General features: G+C 37.1%; 1 protein-coding gene across 20 annotated transcripts in view; it reads right to left on the reverse strand.

Moving 5' to 3' along the window:
• Positions 1 to 9688: 9688 nt before the first annotated feature.
• DLG1 (discs large MAGUK scaffold protein 1) overlaps positions 9689 to 20718 on the reverse strand; it is a 243992-nt gene continuing 232962 nt past the window's right edge. For all 20 annotated transcript variants that reach the window (XM_079156167.1, XM_079156168.1, XM_079156165.1 and 17 more), the window contains 2 exons: positions 16692 to 16783; positions 9689 to 11550 (listed from right to left, as the gene is read on the reverse strand). In XM_079156167.1, the coding sequence (XP_079012293.1) occupies positions 11444 to 11550; positions 16692 to 16783 (199 nt within the window). In that variant the 3' untranslated portion in view covers positions 9689 to 11443. The remainder of the gene's footprint in view (positions 11551 to 16691; positions 16784 to 20718) is intronic.

The following is a 20718-nucleotide window of genomic DNA, read 5'->3' on the forward strand; positions in this document are numbered from 1 at the left end:
GATTTGGAAGGAAGAAGAGATTAGAAGTCCAGAATCCGAGCTGGCCTCGCTTCAAACGCATATGGCTCAAAGAATCTGGGGATGCAGAGATGAACCCTGGCAGGTATGGCCCTGGCTGGAGAGTTCCTGGCGGTGGAGGGGACTTCAGTCTGGGCAATTGCCTCTGCATGGGCCTAGAGAGGGGAAATGACTCATCCCCGGCCACACAGTCAGTGGCAGAGCTGGAACTAGAGCCCAGGTTCCCAGCAGAGCTGGCTCCTTCCATCGTGATTTGAAAGATGGGAAGAGGATCCAAGAAGAGTAGGAGGAGGAAGAAGATAAGGACAAAGGAAGAGGAGAGGAGGAAGAGAGGGAAGAAGGTAGGGAGGAAAGGGCGGACTGTTTTTCTAGGCCAGTAGTTCTCAGAGTGAGATCCCCAGAATAGCAGCATTACGGTCACCTGGGCTCTATAGTTACATACAGCTCTGTCACTGACCAAATATATTGGAAATGCAAATTCTCAGGCCCTACCTCTGATCCCTGATCACAAACTCTGGGGATGGGACCCTCAAGTTGTTTTTTTGTTCTGGTGCAGTGAAGATTGAGGATCAATGTTGTTGGCAGACAAGAGTTGAGGTTCTGTTTGATGGGGATGTGGAGAATGGACTGCAACTATGTCCTCACCTTTATCATCACCTCTCATGAGTACTCAGAAATGGCATGTGTGAAAGAACACTGAGTGAGAGAGAAGGGAACCTGGGCTCTTTTGTTATTACTGACTCACTGTGACTCATTCCTCTTTGGGCTCCTTTCCCCATAAAAGGTAGGTGATGATGGCTCTGGCACTCTCCTTCCCTCTTGTCTGCTCGGCAGCAAGTACTGTGGAAGCTGGATCCACTGGGAGGAGGGGGTGTCTCTAATTTGCATAAATGTGCCATATGGACTAGCAGGTAGCCCTGCCAGAGGGGCTTCCTTAGAAAATGGAATGAACGCAAGTGTTTTTAGCAAGTCTCCTCCTGATCCTGAGAATGAAAAAAAAGGCTTATTCTGTTATATTCCAGGAGCAACTGGGTCACTGGCAGGATCAGTGTTTATTTTCCTTGTCTTCCCTTCCCTTCTCTCTCTGTCTCTCTCTCTCTCTTAATTGGGAAGTGAACCTATGGCCTCGCACATGCTAGGCAAGTGCTCTACCACTTCCCAAAGTTGTTTCTTTGGCAGAACTTCATGTGACACAAAAAAAGTCAGAATGACCACAACCTAAGAGCTGGGGTGAGCTCTTTCATAATGAGATCCTTCTCTGATCTCAGGGACAGACCTCAACTGTGACTTTCAGTGAACTTGCTATCTCTGAGTTATAGAGTTTTCTTATCAGGACTATTTGCTTGACCTTAGCATGGACAAGGTTTTGTATTGATGTGTATTAACAGGGAACTCTGCCTCAATTTGAGCCCAGAGTCCATTATTTCTGGGCTGCAGATACACCTGGGTGTGTCAGAGTGAGTGAGTGAGATGAATGAGGATCTAATAAGGCAATAATTTAATCCAGGAAAAGCCTTGTGGAGGAGCAGAAGCTCTGAGGATGGTTTTGACTGCATTCTGGCCTCATATTGAAGTTAAGGAGAAGAGCAGAAAAACTGAAAGACTGGTTTCACTTACACTTTGGAATGATATTGATGTTGGAGCTTGAGCCACTCTGCTTTGGAGCCCCCAGATCCCACCTCACAAAATGAAATCCGAAGGGCTTTTCTTCTCCCTTCTGCCAAAGAACAGCTGTGGTACATGAAGGGTTCAGTGTGTCCACCAGCATAGAGCTTACTCATCAGGGAACCGAGGAACTGTAGGAGACACCATGGGGTGGGATAAAGGCAGCCTCTGGGGACTCAGAAAGAAGAGGCCCTTTGACAGGTGTCTGAGAACATGCATTGGCAGGTGGGGGCTCATGAGGCAGCAAATATGGTAGAAAAACTCCTTTACCCAGAATCTTAGGGAATGTTTATTTCCACAAATTAAAATTTATATTTTTCTACTTCTTATAGGCCATGTCTAACTAGGAAGTAGACAAACAGTTTTTATTCCTGGAGGACACTTGGTAGGATTGGTGTGCTGAGGACCAAGGGCCAACCTTGCAGCAGTGAGGTGGTATTAAAGGAGATCCCACTAGTTCCTGGTGCATTCTGAGATGTTTGCCACCTGCTGAGTATGTCTTAATCTGTATGTTGAGAACAGAGGTAGCCATATTGAGCAAGTTTTGTAGGCAAAAGCTCTGGCCTCCTTAAAAGTATTTTTCCTGTGAAGCTCAGAGAACTTAGGGGAAGCCTGTTGGGCTACGTGACATTCCCTGTGTTCTCTTTTCAAAGGCGTATTCTGTGCTTGATCTCCTCTGAACTCACCACAGAGCCTGGAACATGGAAGATGACTTCTAAGTATGAAATATTTAAGCTCTTGTATCTTATTAAAGTGTCTGATGCTGCCAAGGAGGAAGGAATAAAGAGTCACAGGATTTGGGGAACTAGGATATTCCTAAGAGCTCTGAGCAGTTGCAGTGGCATGGCAAGGGATGAGGCTTGACTAGGAAGCTGGGCTTTGCGAGGATAGGTGGTTTCTTGCCTACAACCATTCCAGTGGTTAGCCACGCCCAGGATAGAGGAAGTGTTCAACAAATAATCATTATACCACTTACTATAAATTAAGGGGAAAGTGGGTAGTTATTTCTTTCAAGATACTTGGCTAAGGAGGAGGAGAAGGGTTGTTTTCAGGGGCTTTAGGGTCAAGGGTAAGTGAGGAGACATTCCATCATACAGCCAGAGCACAAGTAGCTCATGGAAGGAAACTGAAGACACAGGAAAGGTAAGTAGAGAAGTTGTGAGGGAAGCTCAGCAAGAGAGGCAGAGACCATAATCTTGAAGGAAAAAGAGACAATGGTAAAAGGTACGGGGCTATATTTTGGGTTTGGAATGTCTCCCACAGGCCCATAAGATGAAGGCTTGGTCCCCAGCCTGTGTTGCTATTGGGAGGTGGTGGAAACTTCCAGAGGTGGGCCCTTTTGGGAGGTTTTTCATCATTGGTGTGTGCCCTCAAAGGATTGGGTGACCCTTCGCTTTCTCTTTCAATATCTGGTGAGGCAGAAGAGGTGAACACTTCTGCCTCCTACCATGAAGTACTGACCTCCCACCTCAGAGACCTGAAAGCAATAGTTTAGCCCAATCATGGAGTGGAACATATGAGCCAAAATAAACCTTTGTTATTGTAATGGAAAGCTGACTAATAGAGATGGGAAAGGTTCCACCTGGGTTAAGCCTTCAATCAAGTATAAGTCCCTCAATCTTCAGCTCTGTTTATTATTTTAATTATTAAACTATGAATGTTTTATTTTCCTGAATATTTGACTTCAGGCCAGAGTTTAAAATGTAGAGGAGGATTAAAAAGGTTCAAAGATGGGAATTCTGGAGATAAAGCTTTAAAGTCATTAATACATTTCCATCAGTTTAATTGAAAATAATTTTTAACCTAGCAAAAATCAGCATAAAATGAGGTAAAGGGTAAAGAGTAAAATCAAGAATACTGTATTTGGCTCTGTCACTAAGATTTTCAGAGAAATTATTTATACCCCAGCTACTTCGGAGGGTTTCAGTTGACTTATAATTAGAACATATGTACAGAAGGAAGATAAAATTGATACAAAAAGAGAAAAAAAATCACAAAGCATGTCTAGGAAGGGAGATTATACCAGAACCAGAAAGGAAATTATAATTTAAAAAAAATTTAAATGCTGGTTGTGGAGCTGTAATACCAGCAACTCAGAAAGCTGAGGCAAAAGGATCCCAAGTTCAAGGCCAGCCTCAGCAACTCGGCGAGATCCTGACTCAAAAAATAAAAAGGGCTGGAAATGTATTGGATTCAATTCCCAGTACAAAAAAATTTTTGGTTGACTTAGGTTCATGGTCAAATCTTTTTATCCACTCCCACCCTCCACCCCTCTGCAAACGAAGTCATTGCCAACTCTCTGGCAAGGCTGTTTTCAGCCCATTAGAAAGCCACAGCAGGAGAGACCTTGCCAAGCTACCTAAGGCAGGAGGTTCTGGAAAAGGAGTTGTGGGGCTGGAGGTTGTGCTCAGTGGTAGAGCACTTGCCTCATATGTGTGAGGTGCTGGGTTCAATTCTCAGCACCACATATAAATAAATAAAATTGACCATTCCTTTTTAAAAAAAATATATAAATAATAAAGGTATTGGGTCCATCTACAACTAAAAAAAAAAAAAAAAAAAAAAAAAAAAAAAAAAAAAAAGAGGAGCTGTGTACTCCAATCCCTGCCTCAGGGGGGTACTTATCTGGGGCAGAGAGAACAAGAAAAATGCAGCTTAAACTGAGACATCCAATGAGAGGAAAGCAGCACAGTAACTACATGCTCAGTGGTGCCTGGATGTCCAGTGGGCACCACAGAAATCCAGAGACCAGAGGCTGTAACTGGGTGGCCTCCTCCAAGAGAAAGGACTTTAGGGTAGGCTGTAAAAGAATCATGACTTTGAGTGGGGAGGACATAGAAGTTGGGAGATGGAGCTATGGGTTGGATCTACAATGTGGCCCCACAGCTTGTGTGTTGAGGACTTGTCTGCAAGGCAGCAGCGTTCAGAGGTAGGGGCTGTGGAAGGTGATTGGTTCATGGGGGTTCTGACCTCCTCCGGGGACTAATGCATCAATGGGTTCGTAACTTAATGGGCTAGTGGGAAATGGCAGAAATGTTTAAGATGGGGCCTACTTGGAGTAGATCCTTGGGGCATGCCCTTGTTGGCTATATTTTGTCCTTGGCCTCTTCTTTTCTATGTACTCTTTCTGCTTCCTGAAAATCATGATGAGCAGCTTTTTGCTCTACTATGCCCTCCCCGCCTCACTGCAGGCCCACCATGGACTAAAACCTTTCAAACCATGAAACAAAATAAATTTTTCTTCTTTAAAGTTTATTTTCTCAGGTATTTTATCACAGCAATGAAAAGCTAACACATGAGTGATAGCAAAGTAGGACTTGAAGGACAAGTGGCCATTAAGACAAGCTCTGCTGAAGATGTTTACTGAAAAGATACGCTAAGGAGGTAACAGGTGGTAGACGACTTACTAACGACATACTATGTCCCAGAAACTCTATTTGCAGGCAAATTAACTAGTTTGGATTGAGGACTCATGAATGCCATTGAGGAAAGAGGAAGTTGCACTTTAGGAAAAACATGTCTGGGGAGAATTTGGTGAATTGAGTGTGTTTAAGGAAGAGAACTGTCAAAAGCACTAAGGTTAAATAAAGCTTAGGTGACTTTTAAGAAGACATTCTATTATGTACAACCACCATTAGCAATAGAAAAAGTCACAAAGTTAGTAAAGGTTTTTCTTAGGGTATGTCAGATAACTGATCTGAAGCAAGCACTGATCTTTGAGAAAGGGATCGATCTTCACAAAATTTCTTTCCTAGTCTTACGTAGCACCAGGGAAGAAGATATTTGATTTGATTAAATAACTCTCACAAGATTTAGAAAATCTTTATTTGTAGAGATTCAGGATGGAACATATGGGACTTTCATACACTTCCTCGTCTTCAGCTATTCCATCTGTGAGGTAAATGAACCTAATTTTAGACATCCTAAAGGAGAACGATTACATCACTCCCAATCTTTTCTTCCATCAGAAAGTTCAATTTATCATTGACATTAGCAAGTTTCACAGCTAATTGTCCTGGGCACTGACTTCCATATAATTAGAAGACTTCTACTGTAGTAATAACCATTCAAATGATTCATTAACAACTGATGGGCAGAAACAGGGAAATGCTCAATATTCCTACTTTGGAAAAACATCAGTAGTTTCTAAGGTTGTCTAGAGCCAATTTAAATAATTTTTTTTTTTAAACACACTTGGAAGTCATACTGTGAGAACAGAAAAGGCTGACGAGGTCCTGTGGAATATCTACATGCAGAAAAGGTCAAGTGCATGCTAAGCAATCAGTGGAGCCATCTCTGATAAACAAAGTCCCTTCAAGTACATGGCACTAGAATTAGATATCTATAATAATGTAAGAAATATTTAAAATGCACAGAGGTTATCATCCAAAGAAAATAGACAATATTTTTGAAAAACAAACCACAATTCTTTGGTGTTTAAAAAAACCCAGATTTTCTGAGAAGATCATTTGCTTTGTCTCCGTGGACTGTTTCCTAAGTTAAACGGCTTGTTTTCAGTTTGTTGTTCAAACTACCACCATCTTTTGGCATTCACGTGGGACTGGTTTTAGGAATTCCACGAGATACCAAAATCTGAGGACACAACAATCTGAGGATGCTCAAGCATTTATGAGCTACATAATAGAATACTGAGATGACTTTAAGCATCTGAAAGGATGTGCATGGGTTATATGAAAATCCTAGATCATTTTATATAATGGACTTGAATACCCACAGATTTTGGTACCTGTAGAGGGTGTCTCAGACATACCCCTGTCCCCCACATAGACACTGAGGAACAACTGTATATGAGTAGATGAAAGAGAATAACTAACTGATCATTATATAGGGTTAAAATGCTTTCATTTTGTTCCAATATTTTACATAGTGATGTTTTAAAAGAGGTTTATGTATAGTTAAATTAACCAGAATTACTTGAATCTACCACTATTTTCTAATTTCTATTCTGGTTTACTTAATAAACATTTATTTCCCTTAGGAACCAGTAATAAGGATCCGGCACACCCAGCTACTGGATCATCTGAGTGTTATTTCTGAGGTTTGAAATTCTAAAGTGCTCTTTCTTATACACTCCTTTTTGGGCACAATCCCTTCTATGATCAGGTTCTTGGGATCTATTATTTTGCATATAAAGTTTGTTTTAGGATGACAGGCTCCTGTGCAGGTACCAGAACGAGTGGATGCTCACAGTATTGATGGAGTTGGGCTAGGGAGTGTTCGTCATGGCTTTCTACCTCAAAAACCCGTTCCTCCTTGCTGCTCCCTGTCCCTGTGGACCCAGCATGGCAAAGAAATACAAAGCTATAGTAGGAAAAATCGGGAACAATCCAGAAGTCCTTCAGCCAGTGAATGGACAAACTTATTGTGTACATCCAAGAAAGAGAGTATCAGCAATAAAAACTAACAAACTATTGATACATGCAGCAACATGAATCTGAAGTCTTTTGCCAAATCATTCACTACTACTATCATTAACAGAGATACTGGGCAAATCAGAGTGTGAAACTCCCCCTGGTCAGGTCTGTCTGGTACCTGCTCCCCAAAGTCTCAAACAAGAGCAAATTATTTGACCACCATAAGGCAGTTCATAAGGCTATCCAGCAGATCAGGCTTTGTTTTATCAGCTTACGTAACTCTATTTAAAGGTGAAGAGAGAAAGAGCTGGTGTTAGAAAGTGGATGAAAAAGTAGTCAATGAGTAAGCTGTGATCATTCTATTTTTAATCAAATTGAGTGAAACAGTATTTTATTGCAATGATTTAAGTAATATTTCACTCTACTATCTTAGGCCTGTTTCTAGACCATCAACAATTAATATTATGGAGAACTGCCAGACTGTTGGGTCTTCAACTGTGGACATGAGGATGGTTTAAGCAACCCAGTTGTCTTCCAGTTCCATGTTTGAAGTTGAGTTAGGGTGGGCCACAACTCACAGCATCTCTGACAAAAAATAGGGATCCTTAGAGGAGATGAGCACATCTGATTATGGGGACTGAAGTATATGTAATTTCTTAAGTAAAGTCTGACAAAGAAAATTTCTCCACAGGTAATGAAAAATGGTGGACTATAGTCTCTCGCTCTGTGGCTACCAACCATAAGTACATCCCAGAGTACAGGCAAGAATAGGTATTGAATGTTGAGTGTCAGATGATATGATTGGTGTTTTGTATACACTATCCAACACTTAGAACAATCCTGTAAGGCAATCAAATCCCACTGCAACTAAGGTAAAACTAAGGGTCAGGTTAATCTGCACAAAAGGAGTTAGGACAATTCCTAGTTTCTTAATCCAAAGGAAAAGATAATTGACTTTAGGGTGTACTATGTACTAGCCCACATTATTTATAATCTTACTGATCTCAAAGTATCTCCAGTTCAGTTAAGTCCTCAGTTAAGAGGGATGATGTGACTTGCTAAAGGTTAGGTATATAACTCATAATGGCAGAACAGGCATTGAGACTCAGCTGGGATTCCCAAGCCCACGTTCTTCACATCACAATGCACCACTGCCAAATTCAGTGAGAGGTGTACTGTGCAACTCTGAAGGAAGAAAACAGAACAATGTTACAGAACACTGGACTGGCACAAGTGGTCTAAATGTGGGCCAGAAAACTGACACCTATCTTTTCTCTACTTTTCAAATTGTAAATTCCTCAATAAAGTATGAAAAACCTACTGATATTTATTTTCTTCAGTAATTCAAATCCCCGGGAATTCAACCACCCATTCAGTTCAGCTTGCAGCATGGGAGGGAAAAAACTGTTATGGGAGAAAAACCACTCTTAAGGAGTCAGGGGTTAAAGGTTCTAATCCTGATCATGCTCTGGATTTGTAGTGTAACTTGTTAAGTCATGGGGATTGTTGGGCTTCTATTTTACCACATGTAAATTAAGAGTATTTAAGGCAGAGAATAATCTTGGAAGACAACTGTTTACTCATACTTTAGAAAGCATTGTGCTCAGTATTGAAGTCCCCAAAAATGCCACGTTTGGAGTTTAAATGCAAAGCAGTGCTTAGCAGGTGTCTGTTAAACAGAGTATATTTTGGTGGAATGAGTTCCACAAACTTCTATCATTTATTAAGGAGCCCAATACAGTTATAGAACAGGAAAGCAACCAGAAATGTGTCATTGCATTTTAAGAGGCATTTTTCTTTTTGCCAACTTAAGGACATCAAGAGGCATATAAAAACATGGAATATTTCATAAGCATATAAAGCTGTATGATCACTCCCTGTTCATTAGAGTAGTGGACATTTTCTTTTGAATTATGGCTGTAATTTTGGTTCCAAAGAGGTTCCTTTTTTGTACGTCATCGTGACAGTGCTAGGTTGACTTGTTTTTCACCGTCTTTTCAGTTGTGATGGGAGTGACTTACTCTATCTGTCCCTACTGACTTTGAGCAAGAATCTCCATTTCAATCTCTTTCCTTATTTGTAAAGGGATACAAAAATAACAATTTGAGTCACAGTGCCTTGCACAGTAGAGGCTAAAAGCTGAGGCAGCATAGTATACTGGAAAAAACACACACCTGGGGCAGAGAGACTTGGATCTGAACACCAAGCACTGCCACTTTCTAGCTGAGTCATGCTGGGCAAGAGATTTCACTTATGCCTTACAGTAGGGCTTTTTAAAATTTACTTATAACACACTGAAGTGGCTATTGTGTAGTACTTGGCAGTTAGTTATTCCATTAATAATCTTATATGATCTAAAAGTTGAATGAATAAATTTCTTACAAAAAAATCATTTAATAAAGATATCCAGAAAGCAATGTGATACAGATTTTAACACGTCACCATCTTATGTTTCTTCTTGGTCTATAATGTGATTATCTAGCAATCTACTACATTTAGTGTTAAGAGCTATAATTTATTACATAATGGTTTTTGAATTCAGGTTGTAAATGATGAAATGACCTAAACTGTTGCAAGAAAACGTTAGCCTATAAAATTTTTCTTTCAAAATTCAAGACACATTTAACATGCAGATTTTTACAATAAAGTTTATTAGCTGTTCTCCTCGTTCTCATAAATGGAATGGATAATGTTGCTAATTCTTTACAAACCAGTATTCATTTAAATTTTAATGAGGAGGTTGTCAAAAACCACATATTTAATAAGCAACTCCAAAGAGCAATGGGAAGCCGAATGATATTATTAATAAAAAGGACCAGAGAAATTGAGTTCTGAAGTAACTTCTACCTTTCAATAAAATATCTTAAAATTGCTCACCATGATGATCTGGGCAACTCTAGTGCAGAGCAGCTACACAGGATGAAAGGTGTCTGAGGGGGAAACTCACACATAAATAGGGTTTTTGCCTGTTTTCCTATTAATAAAAAAAGGAGAACTGGAAGGAAAGGCAGAGAACCAAAATCAAACCCAATGACAAGAAAAACGATGAAACAAAAACGAAAACAAAAAAACAAACACCCCCCCTGCCCAGCCCTGGGAACCTTTTGAAAATTTCTGTAGAAGAGGAGAACATGCTCATACTTTTACTTGCAATCTAATTTCCCTAGAGGCTTCTCCTCACAACCACTGTACTCCTGTTTTCCGTTCACATGATTAAGGAAGATAAACTTGATCAATTTATATTTAATTTAAAAATCAAACAAAAAGTTAGGAGTAGGTGACAAAAGAAAAAATATATTTTAAATATATATATATATATGTTTGTGTGTGTGTGCAACTATGTAAAGAAAATAATTCCCATAGTTACAGTTTAGTTAAAGAAAGTTTTATATATATTTATATATATATATTTTATTATAACAAAATAGGCAGTTATTGTGGGTAAAATATTCATTAAAATCTGACCCCTAAGAATACATTTAAAGTTTTTAGACTATGAATTGGACTCCTTTTCCATTGCCCATAATGATTACTACATCTCCACTGTAATGTCTTATCTGCATTTACATCTGTGACATTTTCTCAACCTTCTGTGTAAAAGGTGAGCTCCTCTAGCACCTAAACATGGCCTTAATTCAGAAAATGTGATGATCATTATGTATGAACAATTTTTATAAGAAACTAAACAGTGTTGCACAAGTAGATTAAAAACATTTGAACATTGTTATTTCTAGCAAATTTACTGTGGAAAAAAGAAAACTTCAAACAATAAAAAACTTTAAAGACTATTATGAAAAATGAATATCCCTTGTGAAATTATGAAAGTCAACTCGGACACTAATTTTGAAATTAAAAAAAATTTTTTTTCTTATTTATCTATAATGAAATAATTACTTTGATAACAGAAGTCAATTGAGAAAAGGACTTGAGAGCTAATAACATTGGCCAAACCATGCTACTAAAGTTAAGTGTGCACAGTTACTGAAGTCTACTAAACCACTGATTAAAACCACTTTTCTTTCATTTATATTGAAATTTGAAAAGAATGTATACAAAGCTTTTCTGCAAATGTCTTAAAGTTTCTTTCCCTTAAACATTAAGGAATTTTACCACACTTTCTGTGTCTCCCCAAACCCTTAATAGCTGGTCAGCCATCCATCTTCAGTTTAGAAAAATGGCCACAAATCAACAGTGACATGGAATAATACAGATGATACAATGTAAAGGAGACATCAGATGTCAAAAATAAGCATAACTGAAGACCATGATGAGTGGGACAGGATTAAACACAAAAGGAGTACTGAAGACAGACTCCAGAAGGAAAGGGCAAAGACATATCAAAGAATTTGAGATTGTGGAAAAAAGAAATAGGGAAACATGAATCTTCATAACTTTTCCTTTGCTGGAATCCAGATGTAAGGACCAGACTGTTCTTCTATGATCTGTTTCACTTGGTTGTAAATGTCTTCCAGCGTATCTCCCTGTACAATAGCTGTAATAATAGAAAGAAAATCAGAAATTTTCATTAATTGTCTATCTTTGCCATTACAATTACTGATCAAATAGCACAATCTTAGAAGTAGTTAATCATCTGAGAATTCACCATTTACTTGTTGTTTACTTAGTAACATTCTCATTTGTTTAATTTTACCATCTGCATAGTAGATATCAGTTATTATTTTAAAACTTAAAAAATGAAATTCATTGATTTTCTTCTTTTAATATCTGAGCATGTGTTAACATCATTTACTCACTCCTTCATTCAGTTGCTGAGGACTGAACCAACCCAGGGTCTTACACATGTTAAACTGGCACTCTACCACTAAGCTGTGTCCCCAGTCCTTAGTTTTATTCTTTTAAAACAAGTTATAGTTATATATTTCCTTAACTTTCCTGATTTCTTCATAAATGTATAAAGAAAAAAAGGAGAATGGGTACAGTATCACAGAGAGCAAGCATGGCCACTCATAAATTTTCTGGGGAGGGGACTAACACATTAGGAAAAAAGAGATGACTCTATATTGATATTTCTTTCTTTAGTATGCTACTATGTCAGGTACTAGACTGGGTGTGAGTGGTTAAAGACTATAAAAGAATTCAAAATCATAAGCCAAATTAAGTAATTTATTGTACTATGAAAATATGCTCTGAATTTTGTAAGAGCATCAAAGATGTAGATTTTTATGGACACGAAAACCTAGAATAAGATATAAAATGGAGGTTTAAAGTAAAATTGTCTATTTGGTGATAGATTATGTCTACTATGAGAAAGAAGGTATGTATGTATAGGGAGGACTTATAACATGTTGCTAACAATGCTTGAGTATTCAAAAATTTTCACAATATTCTTTACCAGTATCAGTTTTACAAGAGTTCACATTTGAGCTACATACAGACATTCCTTTGTTTTATTTTTTGTAGTGGTGGGGATTGAACCCAGGGCCTTGCACATGCTAGTTGAGGACTATGACCCTGAGCTACATTGCCAAGCCCCTAAATATAGACATTCCTTAATGTCTCTGAATATAGTTCATTTGGCAAAACACTTTGCCATTTTGGCATCTGTATTTATTCCAGCAGCACAGGATGGACTCTCACACTATTTCACAGCATGGTTGACAATAGCATACAATGACTTATTTTAGGAGGAACTACCTTGGGAAACAAAGGAATTGCTTATTTTGTAAATCCATTAATAGAATGGTTATAAATCAGGATTCTCCTTGGGAAGAAACTGGGAAAGCACAAAGTACAGACAACTTAACCATGTGATTAAAAATAACATCACCAGTAATGATACTACTGACATCATAAACCTTGTATGATGATACACAGAGGATACATTAGTACTTCTTTGATATTCCTGCCCCAAATGCATAAGCTAGATCTAAAATGAAATTTTACAAAAGAATTGACCTTTACTCTTAAAGAATGTCATATTTAGTGTTCACATAAGCACCAGTAAGTATTATGGTAAAGACTGAGGAACCTTTCCAGATTAAAGTAGACTATAGATATAACTAATGCAACAAACAGTCCTGGATCGGATTCAGCAAGAGGAAACCCCCACACACACCCGCATTTTGTTCTAAAGACATCAGTAGAAAAACTCACAATATAAAATGGAATCTGTAGTTAGACAAGATAATCAGTGTTAAATTTCCTGATTTTGATTAATATTACTATGATTACATAAGAAAATAGTCCTTGACTTTGGGGAAATACACAAGTTACAAATAAGAAATATTTATTTATTTATTGAGAAATATTTACTCTTGAACCTTTCAAAAAAAGTTATAAATGAGGCAAAAGTTAACATTTGGAAAATATGGGTGAAGGGCATATGAAACTTTCCTGTGCAATTCTTGTGAATTCTCTTTAAGTCTCATATTATTGAAAAAAAGAAAAAAAAAAAAAGGGCACAGGGCTTATTATACCATAATACTTACTGGTGCTTATGTGAACAGTAAATATAGGCTGATTATTATTTCAAATAAACAAACAACAACAAAAGCCAGGCACAGTGGTGTGAGACTAGTCCCAGAGACTAGTGGTGTGGAGTAGTCCCAGCTACTCAGGAGGCTGATGCAAAAGGATCACTCAAACACAGGAGTTGAGGGCCCTCCTGGGCAACACAGCTAGACTCTCTCTCAAAACAGAACAAATGACAAAAAGCTTGTGCAAAGATACTAAGGAATATTTTAAAGAACAAACTGGAGAGAAAAGATTATTAGGGAAATGTATCTACTCTTTTCCTTTTAAATAAATATATTTAAAAATGGAACACGGACCACTGATCTTTGACAAGGGCACCAGGAATACACAACAGGGAAAGGCTTTTGTCGTCAATAATAAATGATGCTGGGAAAACGTACGTCTTTGCACAAAAGAATGAAACTGGATCCTATCTTAAACCATTTCCAAAAATTAACATAAAATAGATTAAAAATTTAGATGTAAGAACTAAAACCATACAACTTCTATTAGGACACAAGGGAACAACCTTGACATTGTTCTTGGCAATGATTTTTTGAATATGATTTCAAAAGCATAGTCCACAAAATAAAAAATAATCAAGTGGGATTGCGTCAACTGAAAAAGTTTTTGAATAGCAAAGGAAACAATCAACAAATAGAAAGGCAACCTATGGAAGGGGAGAAAATGTTTGCAAACCAAGTATCTGATAAGGATGTAAGAAACTCATATAACTCAACAAAAAAACCAAAGAATCCATTTAAGAAATGAACAAAGGATCTGAGTAAACATTTTTCCAAAGGAGACATATATACTAATGGCCAAAAGGCATATGAAAAGGTGCTCAAAATCACTAATCATCAGGGAAATGCAAATTAAAGCCATGATGAAATATCACCTCATACGTGTTAGGATGGTCATTATCAAAAGATAAGAGAGCCAGGTTTGGTGGCTGGCACATGCCTGTAATCCCATCAACTCAGAAGGCTGAGGGCAGGAGCCCTCACAAGTTCAAAGACTGCCTCACCAACTTACTGAGGCCCTGAGCAACTTAGCAGGACCCAGTCTCAAAACAAAAAATAAAAAAGGTCTGAGGATGTGGCTCAGTGAGTAAGTGTCCCTGAATTCAATTCTTGGTAGAACTACAACAATAACAACAATAACAACAACAAAAGAGATAAGAAAATGAGTGTGGAGAAAAGGGAACCCTTACACACTGTTGGTAGAAGTGTAGATTAGTATGGCCATTATGGAAAACAGTATGGAGATTCCTCAGAAATCTGGAATGGAACCGCCATTTGACCCACTTATCCCACTCCTCGGTTTATACTCAAAGGACTTATAATCAGCATGCCACAGTGATGCAGCCACATCAGTGTTTATAGCAGCTCAATTCACAATAAACTATGGCACTAAGCTAGATGCCCTTCAACAGATGAATGGATAAAGAAAATGAGGTATATATACACAAGGGAATATTACTCAGCTTTAAAGAAGAAATTATGAAATTATGGCATTTGCTGGTAAATGGATGGAGTTGGAGAATATCATGCTAAGCAAAATAAGCTAGACCTAAAAAACCAAAGGTGGAATGTTTTCTGATATGCAGAAGCTAATTCACAAGGTGCAGGTGCTAGGGAAGAATAGTTACTTTATATTAGGTAGAGGGGAGTGAAGGGAGGGGAAGGGGCATGGGGGTAGGAAGGACAGTAGAGTGAAACAGACATTATTATCTCATGTACATATATGACTGCATGATCAATGTGACCCTGCAATGTGTACAATCAGAAAAATGAGAAATTATACTTCCATTTATGATTTATCAAAACACATAAATGAATTCTACTGTCATGTATAACTAATTAGAACAATTTTTTTTTTTTTTTTTGGTGCTGGGGATTGAACCCAGGGCTAGAACAAATTTTTTAAAATTTAAAAATAAAAAAACCCATAGTGCTATGGATTGAATGTCCTCTTGAAAACTCATTGAAATTTACTTGCCAATTTAAAAATATTAAGAGAAGGGGTCTTTAGAAGTGACTAGGTTATGAGAGACCTTCCCTTAAGGAAGGATTAAAACCATTACTGTGAGTGGATTAGTAATCGTAAGTGGGTTTGTTTTAAGTTCGGCTCCCTTTTTCACAGTCTTATGTATGCTTGTTTGCCCGTTCTGCCATGTTATGGCACAGGAAGAAAGCTCTCATCAGTTATAGCTCCTTGATCCTGGAACTCTCAGAATCCAAAACTGTAAGCCAAATAAACTTCTATTTTTTATAATTTACCCAGTCTGTGGTATTCTTTTACAGCAGCAGAAAACAGACACTTATGATCTAGTTATCTCATTTCTGGGTAGATATCCAGAGGAAATGCAATCATATGTCTAAGAGACACCTGCACTTTTATGTTCACTGCAGCATTATTCACAATAGACAAGATTCAGAAACAGCCCAAGTATGTGTCAATGAATGAATGGATAAAGAAAATACAGCACCATATACCCAATGGGATATTATGCAGCAAAGAAAAAGGAAAGCCTGTCATTTGCAACATGAGTCAATCTGAAGGACATTAATTAAGCCAGACACAGGAAAACAAACTCTATGATCTCACTTATATGTGGATTCTGAAAAAGTCAAACTCACAGAGAATAGCATGGTAGTGGTCAGAGACTGGAGTGTTAGAGGAAATAGGGAGATGTGGGTCAAAGGACACATGCTTTTAGTTCTAAGAAAAAGAAGTTCTGGGGATCTAATGTAAAAAGCAAGGTGATTACAGTTTAATGGAGTAGATTTTAAGTGGCCTTCCCACACACCATGTGTGGTAACAGATGTGTTTTCCTCTGATAAAGTCTGAATTATTCCTGTATATGCTGTCCTTATCAACAACCTAAGAAACATAAAAATTTCAAGATTCCCCATTACTACTGCCTAATGCCTAAGCTAGATGAATTTTCCACAGGACAAAACCAGAGACCTTAAGAGTTTATTCTGAAAATGACAGTACTAGTTATTATTGACAGATTTATGTAGTTTATTCATTTGAAAGGGTTAGTTCATATGGCTTCAAAGCAAAATTCAAAAACAAATCTTATGAAATAATCTGGAAAATTTGATTATTTGATGGCATAAATATAAAGGTCACTGTCACAATGGTTCCAACCTGTGAAATGTTCAGTAAATTCCTGCTCCAGTTTCATGGCTCTCTCAAATGTTTTTCTGGCTTGTTCTTCTGTTAGACGCTTATTCATCTCCCTATGCAAATAAATTTTGAAATTGGTAATTATCATATTATAATGCCTTTTGAAAAAAGAAGACATATAAAGTATTAAATCATGTAAAGTTCAGCTCTGTTGAAAAACAAAGGTGTCAGATTATTTTGTCTTATACTTAGAATGACAAAATGGTTTTAATACATTCTGCACTGGCTCAAAGAAGCCAAAAAAATTAAGCACTAATCTATGATAGTTTGACTTTGATAAAAAGTTCATATTGAAATGCAATTTACAGATCTATCTGCCGATTTACATAAAGTAAAGGGGGCACATGAACATAAAAGACACCATCACGAGAAGGCAATCAGAAAATAAAATAAAAAAATCAGAAGGCAATCAGAAAATATAGTCTGGGGGAAATCTGCAGAAGAAATGATCTGGTCTCCCCCCACCCCCAATTAATTACAGCAGTGAGGAGTAGGGAGGAAGAGGAGGGAGAATCTATAGATTAAAAAACTGTCATAAATACAATTTATTTGGGACTTAGATAAATAAACAAATTGAAAAAATAAAATTTATGAAATAATTAGGAAAATTTGATGATATAAGATAAGCAATTATCTTCTGAATATATATTAAAATATATGGATGAAATGATATATTGTCTGGTATTTGTTTCAAAACGATCTGGAGTGGTGGGGCAAAAAGGTGGGGAACAGATAAAACAAGACTAATACTAAATTGACAAATTATGTTGCAGCTGGGTATACAGGATGATGGGTATACAGGAGTTTTCTCTAAACTTGTGAGGGAACGCTTTCATTGTTACCTTGTGTAGTTACTGTCTAGTGCCCTTTCACTGTACTGTATTCCCTTGAACATTTCTTGTGGGTAGGTCTAGCAATAATGAATGTCCCTCAGCTTTTGCTTATCTGAGAATGTCTTAATTTCTCCCACATTTTAAAGGACAGTTTTGCCAATTATCGGATTCTTAGTTGACAATTTTTTTCTTCAGTGCTTTTAATATATCAACCCGTTACCTTCTGACCCCAAAGTTTTAGATGAGAATTCTACTTATATTGTTACTGGGAAATCTCTTATATGTGATCAGCTGCTTCTCTCGTCACGTTTAAGAAACTTGTCTTCCAACAGTTTGATTACAATGCGTCTTAGGGAGGGTCTGAGTTTATAAAGCTTGGAATTTATTGAATTTCTTTGGTGTTTATATTCATGTCTTGTATGAATTTTGGGAAGGTTCTGGCTATTATTTCTTCTGCTCCTTTCTTCTATTTTTGGGTCCACATGATGATGTCCCACAGTTCCCTTAGGCTCTGTTCACATTTCTTCAATGTTTTTTCTTTCTGATTCTCAGACCGATAATTTCTGTTGTCCTATCTTTAAGTTTTGAATCTTTCTTCTGACTGCTCAAATGTTACTTTGAGTCTTTCCAGTGAATTTTTATTTCATTTATTGTTCTCTTCAGCCCCAGAATTGCTTTTTGCTATTGTTTTTTGAGGTTTTCTCTTTACTGAGATTTCCATTTTGCTCATATATTGTTTTCTTAACTTTGTCCATATCATTTAGTTCTTTGAACATCATTAAAAGTTGTTTTAAAACCTTTGCCTGACATCTGGTCTTTCTCAGGGGTAGTTTTGTTAACTTATTTTTTTCCCTCTGAATGAGCCAGTAAACTGCTTTCTTTCCTTTTTATATATTTATTTTTTGGCACTTTGGATTTTTTTCAGAAGCACTTTGTCACTGAGTTACATCCTCAGTGCTTTTTATTTTGAGTCAGGGTCTTAATAAGTTGCTGAGGCTGACTTTGAACTTGCAATCCTCCTGTCTCAGCCTCCGGAGTTACTGGGATTACAGGTATTCCACCTTGCCCGGCACCCCCGATTAATTTTTAAATGCTAAACCAACCCTAGACCCCACTATTACATTTTACCTTACTTGAAATTTTGAAGAAATTGTTGGATTCAATTTGCTCATATTTTGATATGGAATTTTGCATCTATATTCATCATTAAGAATGACTCATCATCTTCCTTTCCTGTAAAGTTCTTATCAGGTATCAAATTAATGGTAAAAAGTTAGTAGAAAAATCTGTTTGAGATTTACATCTTTCTTAGCTTTTGGTAAAATTCATCAAGTCCTCTTGGCCTGGTGTTTTATTTGTGGAAGAAATTTTTTTGGTCACAAATTCAAATTCTTTTTATCAAGACTTTAGAATTTCTTTTTTCTTAACACTTTTTGAAACAACTTTCAAACATGGAAAAGCAATTTAACAGATATATGGCATGATGAATTTTTATAAACCTGCATATACCTGTATACTTAATTCTTAAATCAAAATATAGAGCATTCCCAGTATCCCAGAATCTAAGTGTGCTCACTCCAGCAACCACACTACCCTTAAAGGGCAACTTTTATAAGCAATAATTAAATTTGGAATAACAGATTATATATACTTTTAGTTCTGGGATTGTTTTTTAATTCAAATTGTATAAATAATTTTATACATAAGAGCCTCTTCCATACTTTTGTGTGTAGTGGAAGATTGCTCATTTTCATTAGTATGATGTACTTCTCTCAACAATCAAATACATGTCTTTGATTAACACATGAAGTACTTCTGTTGAGTATATACCTGGGAATGAGACAGTCATAAGTTAAGCTTATGTTCAGCTGTAGGAGATACTGTGAACAATTCACCACTGTGAATGTACCAATTTACATGTCTAACACTGTTATGAATGTCAGCTTTTTCATTTTAGTTATTAGGGTGGGTAGGTAGGTAGGTAGTAGTATATAACACTATGGTTTTAACTTGCATTTCCATGATAAATTCAGCACCATTTTTTTTTAATTGATTATGTGGAGATCCTTTTTTGGAGGCTGTCAAGGTCCATTTTTCTATTGGATGTCATATGGCAAACATTTTAATGGCTACTAAACCTATAGTAATATCCTCTCTTTTATTCATCTCATTCATGATGCTGACATTGATATGCCTTTGTTTTTTTTTCTTGATCATTCTTAATGGTTTATTATATTTCAAAGAAAACATGTTTGGAATTATTTATCCTCTCTAATGTATGTAGGTTTTCCATTTCATTAATTTCTAAAAGAGTTTAAATTATAGCTGGTCATGGTGTACACTTCCAGTGACTGGGGAGGCTGAGGAAGGAGAATATCAAGTTTGAGGCCCGCCTCAGCAACTTAGCAAGAGAAATCCTGTCTCAAAAAACAAAAACAAAACAAAGGAACAAATAAAAAGAGATGGGAACATTGCTCAGTGGTAGAGTGCCCCTAGGTTCAACCCCTAGTACCATAACAGTTCAGATTTTTAGCATTTTACCTCTAATATTTGATTTTCAATATTTTTAATATTTAAGGCTTTATGTTCTTTTGGGCCTTCAGCAAGGCCATAACAATCTTCAAATTTATTTATTGGGTAATTTCACTACTATTTAGTTTAAGACATTTATTAATTTATTCTGTGATTTTTTTCTTTGGCTCATTTTGAAGTATAATGCTTAGTTTCTAAATATATGAGGATTGTCTAATCATCTTTTAATTTCATTGTGATCGGAAGATATTTGTTTTGTTTTCTTTCTTTCTTTTATTGGGGGGCAGGGTACAGGGGATTGAACTCAGGGGCACTCAACCACTGAGTCACATCTCCAGCCCTATTTTGTATTTTGTAGAGACAGGGTCTCACTGAGTCGCTTAGCACTTCATGTTGCTGGCTTTGAACTGAAGATCCTCCTGCCTCAGCCTCCTGAGCCGATGGGATTAGAATCATGCACCACCACGCCCAGTGTTTTCGATCACTTGAAATTTGTGATCCAGCAGATAATTAGTTTGGGTAATTGTTTCATGCATATTTGAAATCAATGGATATTTTGCAGATGTTGAGTAGTGTTTACCGTAGGTCAGAAAATTTTTAATGTGTTTTTACAGTGCTGAAAA

The sequence above is a fragment of the Sciurus vulgaris genome (assembly GCF_902686455.1).
Source record: "Sciurus vulgaris genome assembly, chromosome: 10".
Classification (NCBI taxonomy): Eukaryota; Metazoa; Chordata; class Mammalia; order Rodentia; family Sciuridae; genus Sciurus; species Sciurus vulgaris.